At 33.4% G+C, this 9176-nt stretch overlaps 1 protein-coding gene across 1 annotated transcript; it reads left to right on the top strand.

Moving 5' to 3' along the window:
* The first annotated feature begins 263 nt into the window (after positions 1-263).
* Positions 264-2798, top strand: LOC114280747 (NADPH-dependent aldehyde reductase-like protein, chloroplastic). Its single transcript, XM_082919576.1, has 2 exons — positions 264-1066; positions 2037-2798. Exons 1-2 carry the CDS (start codon positions 675-677, stop codon positions 2443-2445), a joined length of 801 nt encoding a protein of 266 aa, XP_082775702.1. The 5' UTR covers positions 264-674; the 3' UTR covers positions 2446-2798.
* Positions 2799-9176: the final 6378 nt, after the last annotated feature.

Below are 9176 nucleotides of genomic sequence, written 5' to 3'. Positions count from 1 at the left end.
GACAACATGAAACGTAATGTGTGGCGGATATGATATGACATTCTAAAAAAAATTAAAAACTTCTTAGTGTACTTTTTTCAAACGTGATAATGTGACAGATATGATATAACACTCTAAAAAAAAAAATTATTTAGTGTACTTTTTTCAAATGTGATAACGTAGTCGCTATAATATAACACTCTAAAAAAAAAAAAAAAAATCCTTAGTGTACTTTTTTCAAACGTGACATGTGACACTCCAACGTGGCGGATATGATGTGACACTCTAAAAAAATTAAAAAAATTTAGTATATTTTCTCAAATATGATACTCTAACGTGCCGGGTATGATGCGACACTAAAAATTCTTTAATTTACGTTTTTTAAATGTGATACTCCAATGTAATAAATAAATGAATTATTACATATTCAAAAGAATTAAATAGATCACGGAAAAAAAAAATGATGCTATATAAATTACAATTCCAAATCACTTTTTTGTTTTTCAATTATAAAATGCATATGCATCATGTTATTTCCCTTATCAATATACTACCTACCAAACCCAAGCAATAGCTTCCCCCAAAGTTTTCCCCAAATTGTGATTTCTTTCGCATCTCCATAAATAAATAATCACCTTCCTTCTCTTCTCCATACCGATTACGATTACGATTACGATTACGATTACGACTACGACATGAGTGAACAAGCAAGTACTGGCGCCGTTAATCTGCCACTCCAAGACCGAGTGGCAATCGTCACCGGCGGCTCCCGAGGAATCGGCCGAGCCATCGCCCTCCACCTGGCCTCCCTCGGCGCCAAAATCGTCATCAACTACTCCTCCAATTCATCCCAAGCCGAACTCGTTGCCTCCCAAATCAACAGCAATAGTAGTACCAGTGGCTGCCGCCGAGCCATCACCGTCCAAGCCGACGTCTCCGATCCAGCCCAAGTGAAGTCCCTCTTCGAAGCCGCCGAATCCACCTTCAATTCCCAACCCCACATCTTCATCAATTCCGCCGGCGTACTCGACCCCAAGTACCCAACCCTCTTCAACACTTCCATCCAAGATTTCGACAAAACTTTCAGGTAATATTTGAATTGATTCACTGCAATCAAATAGAATATAATTCAGTGTGTTTGGTTTGAGTTTTGTGAATTAAGTTTTTTAAAAATTGAGTTTTTTAATTTTTGTATTTTTAGTGAATATTTTTTAAATTTTAAATATATTTTTTTTATTTTAAGATGTATCTAAAAAGTAAAAAATTTGTAAAAAAATATTTTAAAAAATTAATAAATATATAAAAATATAAAAAATGTATTGAATTTTTGTATTTTTTTTATTTTTGGTATTTAATAAATTTTTAAAAGATTTTTTTTATAATTTTTTTACTTTTTAAATGTATTTATGTTAAGTGTGTTTAAAAAGTAAAAAAATTACTTAAAATATTAAAAAAATTCAATAAAAATAAAAAAATACGAAAAATAAGAATATAGAATTTTCTGAAAAATATTTTTTAAAAAATAAAAACAAACAAGTTGATTATTTCATCAAAACATCTAGAAAAATGCTACTTCAATATGTGTACTTGTACATTGTAAGAAAAGAAAAGTTGTGATTTTTATGATAAAAATTATAAATATTATGTGTGACAAAAGTTACTACAAGTTTTGTGATGAAAATTATGAATGATGAAATTATAATGTAAAACTTAAGTTATGCATTTTATAATAAAAATTATACTACTTACATTTTGTTAAAAAAATTATACTCCATTTTACATCACATGTCATATGAATGTACCTCAAAAACAGAGTGGACATATAGTAGTAGCCTTTCTCAAATGTCTGTCTATTCTTATAATAATAAAAAATGAATTGTAAATAAAATCAGCATTATAATGGAATGAAATGAAATATGATAATTGTAGAAGCGAGTTTGAAAAATCATCATATCATATCATATCATTTCATTCTGGTATTCAATTTAATTAATCTCATTCCTATTCGTATTAAGCAAATAGAGCTAGCTATCTCATCTCATCTCATCTCATCTCAGGGTGAACACGAGGGGGGCCTTCCTCTGCTGCAAGGAGGCAGCGAATCGGCTAAAGCGGGGCGGTGGTGGGAGGATTATATGCTTGTCTTCGTCGCAGGTAGGGTCGCTGAGGCAGGGTTTTGGGGCTTATGCAGCGTCCAAGGCAGCAGTGGAAGCGATGGTGAAGGTAATGGCAAAGGAGCTGAGAGGGACGGGAATCACCGCTAACTGCGTGGCTCCAGGGCCGATTGCTACCGAGATGTTTTTCGATGGGAAGACGGAGGAGATGGTGAGGAAGGTGGTGGAGGAGTGCCCTTTGGGTCGACTCGGTGAGACCCACGATGTGGCTCCTGTTGTTGGGTTCTTGGTTAGCGACGCTGGTGAGTGGGTTAATGGCCAGGTCGTACGTGTCAATGGTGGCTACGTCTGATTCTCATTCTCATTCCCATTCCGATTCCTATTCCGATTCTGATTCTGATTCTAATCAGTAGCTTATTTGCTAAGTTATATTACCCAAGAAAGAGTGGGAGGCATTGAGTGAGTTATTGAGTGAGTTGATTGGATTAAAATTCTGACTCCGACACCATGCTGTATGAGAATATCAATTTGTGTGTCGAGAGGTGGATGTGGAGCATTGAATTCTAGACAAAGCGAGTATAATCTTTTATTTCAGCACGTATTATGTTTTTGTGATTCTCTGTAAAGCATTTGGCTGCATTACTTGTAACTAGAACAGGATTGGATCTTGATTTCACCATATATCAGCATCTTAAATTTTTTTGATGGATTTGGCTGCATTTGTTTGGAACCATTTTATTAGTACGAGCCATTTTGTTCTGAGGTTAGCATAAACAAGGTGTGGCATTGAATGCAGAAGCACAATAAAGGACTTTTTAATCTACTTGGTTTGCGAGTCTTGTATATATTCAAATATAAAGAATGAATAACTATTTTAAGGGTAAAAATTATACTGGAATTTCCTAGTTTTTATGTTTAAAATACATCCCTCTCCTCTCGTGTAATCAACGGTATTGTAATTTTATTAGTCAACCGTTAAGTTCAATGCCAATAATTTATCATTTTTGAAATTCTAAGTTTGACCCTTAATTTTTTCTCTCATTCTCCTTCCATCTCATCAGTGTTGGATTTATTTTCTAGTATAACTCAATAGTCTACATATTTTTTGCATGCTCTATTTTATTTGGACTACATAATTAGATAAAGTCAATATTTGAGATAAAGTTTAGCAATTAGAATTTTAATATAATTACTCTTCTAAGATAAGAAGGAAACCTTGATGGATATGAATTCTTCTGATAGAGTTTATCTGTCCCTCTTCTCTTCTCTATATAAGGATGGGTGACTCCCCTTTCATATCATGAGTATTTTTCCATCACTCTAAGTTTTATAGTCATCCTAATTAAGAGAGATAGAGAGAAGAAGGTGAGCCAAGAATTAAAAGTTCAACTATTAGGGGTATTTTCTAAACTTCTCTAATTCAATGGCTGACAAAGATATGTTCGTTTTATTCTTGAGTTGTATTGAATTCAAGATCCTGTAAAGTTTAATTCTGCATTAGTATTATGGTTACATGTATTATTAATTCTTACATGTGGTATCAGAGCTTTCATTTTGTGAATCAATACACCTTGAAATAATAATATATTTATTATATTATTTTTAATAAACGGTACTTTCGTTTTATTATCGGTATTGCCTTTAAAATATTATCTCAATTTGTTTGAATGGATCAAACGTGTAATACACCTTTTAATTTTGTTATTTTGTTAACATGTTCATATTTCTTTACAAAAAGTAATATGTATGCTTCGGTTTATTATTTTAGAATCATTATCTTATTAGTGAAGAATATTACTTCCTCCTATATGCCATAGAATTGAATGATTATAAAATTATTATTTAATTAGACGGTTGGGGCATAGATGAAAAGTAATTTGTTGAATCATTCGGTCTATTAAAGAATTTTGATTTTACCTCATTTGATTATGTACACTTATTGTCTATTATTGTTGATATTTATATGTTTTCATGATTTAAATTTGATATCATGATATAATGACATTGAATATTAAATATTAGAGTGGTTAATACATATTAGGTGTAATTCTTATTGACCATTATATGAGATATTCATGATTGTTATATTACATAATTTGATATATAAATATTCATGTTTGTCCAAAGTTATTATTATTATATTGGTAATTACAATCACATAAAAGAAATTCTAGAAATCATAAATAGTGATTTCATTAAAATAGTGATTGAATTAATGATAATTAAATTACTCAAATTAATGAATAGAGAATATTGTTGGTTAGTTCTGTATTCATAAGGTTTACTAATTTAGTAGCTACCAAAGTGGCCTAGATTTGTAAAACTTATGAATATAGAACTATATAAAAGAATTGTTAAACGGGTAACATTAAGGTCAATGATATTCTTAATTGCAGTTATAATTAGAAGATTGAGACTAGCCCAAAGGAGAGTCACTTTCAAATAATTATAAACTGGGTAGGGTAATGTAACTTATGTAATTTGACAGATTAGAATTGAATACCCGAAGGTAACATGACTAGCTGAAAAGTTACATAAATTACTTTAGACCTACATAAGTGATTTTTGACGAGTGGACAATAGATATACCTAAGTTTTGCCCAAAAGAAAGACTTATGTGATATCGATAGTTCATGATTATAAATCTTAAAGCTTTAATATGTATATTGTTTATGCCTATTTTCGCGTTACTTATGAGACCTTGTGTTAATACCTCTTAAGATCTGTCAAAAAGATAGCTTGCTATCTAAGGTGGTTGGACTTAGAAGAGAGACTATATTGACTCCTCCTACCTTCTTGGGATCTTACTTGGTTATTGACTAAGGCCTCGTTTGGGGACTTACTTTTTTAATCAATTAGTCAAAAAGTTACTAAATTAGCCAAAAAGCCAACAACTCATACCAAAAAATCAAAGATTCTCTTTTCTCTCTACTTTTTTCACATCTTTTCGTAATTAGTCAAAAAGTCATTCCAAACATACAAATTTTTTTTACCTACCTTTGTAGCCAAATAGCCAAAAAGTTACTAAATTAGCCTGTTCCCAAACGAGGCCTAAATGACTCTTTAGTGACGTTACTCTAACCCTTAGAGTAAAATTTGGGGCGTCATATGTTTATCTTATTTCAGTGACAGTTCCCACCTCATTGCACACTTTTGCATTGGGCGTCTCTCTACTTACTGGCACTATTATGGCTGAATTGACAACAATGAAATGTGATGGCAACCGAGGAGTTTAGGATTACATCCTCAATATAGCTGACAAAGTTGCAAAGCTTAAAACTTTAGGGATGCAAGTTGATGAAACTTTTCTCGTGCAATTTATTCTCAACTCACTTCCATCACAGTTCGGCACATTTAAAATTCACTATAACACCTATAAAGATGAGTGGAGTTTGAATAAGCTGACCAATATGTGTGTTTAGGAGGAAGTGAGGTAGAGGGAGGAAGGACGTTAAACTGCATTGGCTGCAGCAAGCGAAAGAAAAGAAAGGTAATTTTGTAAAATCAAAGAAAAATCCACCCAAGAAAAATAATGGGCCTGTTGAAGAAAATCAGGCTCAGAATGGTTTCACTGTCAAGTACCATTTTTGTGGCAAGAAGGGACATGTGAAGAAAGACTGCAGCAAGCGAAAGGCTTGGTTCGAAAAGAAATATAAGAAATTTTCTTTTGTTTGTTATGAATCAAATCTTGCTGAAGTACCTTCTAATACTTGGTGGATTGACTCTGTGCCACGACCCACATTACAAATTCAATGTAGGGATACCTCTCAGTTAGAAAATCGAAGGAAAGTGAAAGATTTGTCTATATGGGGAACCGTCTCAAAACTGAAGTCATAGCTGTAGAAACCTATCGACTGATCTTAGAGATGGGTCATCAAATGGATCTAGAAGACACTTTTTATGTTCCTTCAATTTCTAGGAATTTAGTTTCATTATCCAAATTAGATCGTGTTGGACATTCAGTTTTATTTAGTTGTGGAAAACTCAATTTAATATTTAATTCAATAATGATTGGTTCTAGTAATTTATGTGATGATTTATATAAAATTGCCTTAAATTATGAGTTTACACAATCATTAGTAACTCTGCATTCAAATATTGGTTTAAAACGTGGTTTAATTAATGAAAAATCCTCAATCTTGTGGCATAGACGGTTGGGGCATATCTCTAGAAATAGAACTGAAAAATTGGTAAAGAATGAGATTTTGAAAAACCTAGACTTCACTGATTTTGAGATATGTGTAGATTGCATCAAAGGAAAGCAAACCAAACACACCAAGAAAGGTGCCACAAGAAATAATGAGTTTCTTGAGATAATTCATACAGATATTTGCGGGCCACTCAACATCCCATGTCTTAGTGGTGAAAAATATTTCATCACATTTATAGATGATTCCGCACATTATGGATATGTGTATCTAATTCATGAAAAGTCTCAGGCTGTTGACATCCTTGAGGTGTACATAACTGAAGTTGAGAGACAATTACATAGAAAGGTTAAAATAGTGAGATCAGATATGGGTGGTCAATATTATGGTAAATATGATGAGTCAGGCCAAAATCTTGGCCCATTTGCCAAATTCTTAGAAAAGAAAGGCATTCGTGCTTAATATACAATGCCTAGTACGCCACAACAGAATGGAGTTGCTGAAAGGCGTAATCGTACACTAAAAGATATGGTTAGGAGTATGTTAAGTTACTTAATTGTACCCATTTCATTGTAAGGTGAAACTTTAAAGACTACAATGTATATCTTAAATAGGGTTCCTAGTAAGGCAGTCCCAACAACTCCTTTTGAGTTGTGGACTGGTAGGAAACCTAGTTTGAGACACTTACATATTTGGGATTGTCTAGCAAAGGTAAGAATCTTCAACCCACAAGAGAAAAAGTTGGACTCAAGAACAATATCTGGATATTTCATTGGTTATCCAGACAAGTCTAAAGGGTACAAATTTTATTGTCCTAATCACAGTACGAGGAAAATAGAGACTGGTAATGCTAGATTCCTAGAGAATGGTGAAATTAGTGGGAGTGAGAAAACACGAGTGGTGAATTTCGAAGAAATTAGGGTGGATGTGCCAACATTTGACCCTTATCGAAAAATTATTGTTCCTCAGATTATTCCACAACCTGAGGGAAACGAACAACATAACGGAAATCCTTCACCACCTCATGTTTCACCACAAGATACCACTATTGAAAATATTGTAGAACCGCCACAATCGGCAGTTCTGAGAAGATCTCAAAGGGAAAAAAAGCCTGCCATACCAGATGATTATATAGTGTATCTACATGAATCTGATTTTGATATTGGGATTAACAAAGATCCAGTCTCATTTTCACAAGCCATGAATAGTGATGATTTTACTAAATGGGTCAATGCTATAAATGAAGAGTTAAAATCCATGGAACAGAATAGTGTTTGTGATCTCGTCTAATTGCCTAATAATTGTAAAAAGGTCGGGTGTAAATGGGTCTTCAAGACCAAGTGCGACACAAAAGGCAATATCGAACGATTTAAAACCAGATTTGTTACTAAGGATTTTACTCAAAAAGAAGGCATAGATTATACACAGACCTTTTCTCCAGTATCTAAGAAGGACTCTCTTAGAATCATCCTAGCATTGGTAGCTCATTAAGACTTAGAGTTGCATCAAATGGATGTGAAAACTGCTTTTCTGAATGGGAATTTGAATGAAGAAATTTATATGGAGCAGCCAAAAGGATTTGCAAAGAAAGGTAAAGAACATTTAGCTTGCAAATTAAAGAAATCCATATATGGCCTTAAACAAACTTCCAGGCAATGGTATTTAAGGTTTAATGATACCATTACCTCTTTCGGATTTAAGGAAAATGCAGTTGATTAGTGCATATATCCGAAGGTTAGTGAGAGTAAGTTCATTATTTTGATGCTATATGTGGATGGCATTTTGTTAGCTAGTAATGGCCTTGGCTTATTGCATGAAACCAAAGAATATCTCTTCAAGAACTTTAAAATGGTCGATATGGGTGAGGCAAACTATGTTATTGGCATAGAGATCTTTAGGGATCGATCTTGAGGATTGTTAGGATTATCTCAGAAACGATATATTGATCGTGTTTTGGAGAGATTCAATATGTAGTTTTGTTCAGTCGGTGATGCACCCATCACGAAGGGTGATAAATTAAGTGAAAAACAGTGTCCAAGAAATGACTTGGAAAGAAAACAAATGAAGGACATTCCATATGCATCAACAGTAGGAAGCTTGATGTATGCCCATACATGTACCAGGCCAGATATTAGTTTTGCAGTTAGAATGTTGGGAGATTCTAAAGTAATCCTGGAATGGAACATTGGAAATCAGTGGAGAGGGTTATGAGATATCTTCAGGGAACAAAGGACTATATGCTTACCTATAGGAGATCAGAACAGTTGGAAGTGATCGGATACTCAGACTCAGATTTTGCTGGTTACCTTGATAGTAGCAAATCTATATTAGGTTTTGTTTTTCTACTAGCTAGTGGAGCAATTTCATGGAAGAGTGTGAAGCAGTCCACTATTGCTTCATCTACTATGGAGGCTGAGTTTGTGGCATGCTTTGAGGCTACAAATCATGCTTTATGGTTGCGAAATTTTATCTCAAGACATGGTGTTGTTGACTCAATTTCCAGGCCACTGAAGATATATTGTGACAATACCGCAACAGTTTTCTTCTCTAAGAATGGAAAGTACTCCAGTGGTTCCAAACACATAGAAGTAAAGTACTTAGTTGTTAGAGAAAGAGTCTAGAAACAACAAGTGTTAATTGAAAACTTAAGCACATCTCTTATGATTGCTAATCCATTCACAAAGGGATTGCCACCAAAGACATACAAAGAGCATGTTATTAGGATGGGTTTTGTAAGCAACCCTTGATGTGTATGGTTAATCATGAGTGCTTTTTTTTATTTGAAACTATTTGCGCAATAATAATTTTGTTTCTATTTTTCCTGTTTCTAAAAGTGTGTGTACACATTAATTTGAATATTGATAAACAGGAAATGTCTTAACAAAGACAAATTACAGGGGCCTTTTAGGAAAATAATTACATATTCCAATAATGG

Source organism: Camellia sinensis, chromosome 3, assembly GCF_055761805.1.
Source record: "Camellia sinensis isolate YWXY chromosome 3, ASM5576180v1, whole genome shotgun sequence".
In the NCBI taxonomy this organism is placed as follows: Eukaryota; Viridiplantae; Streptophyta; class Magnoliopsida; order Ericales; family Theaceae; genus Camellia; species Camellia sinensis.
Note: the sequence above shows the minus strand (reverse complement) of the source record. Positions and strands in the feature narration are given on the sequence as shown.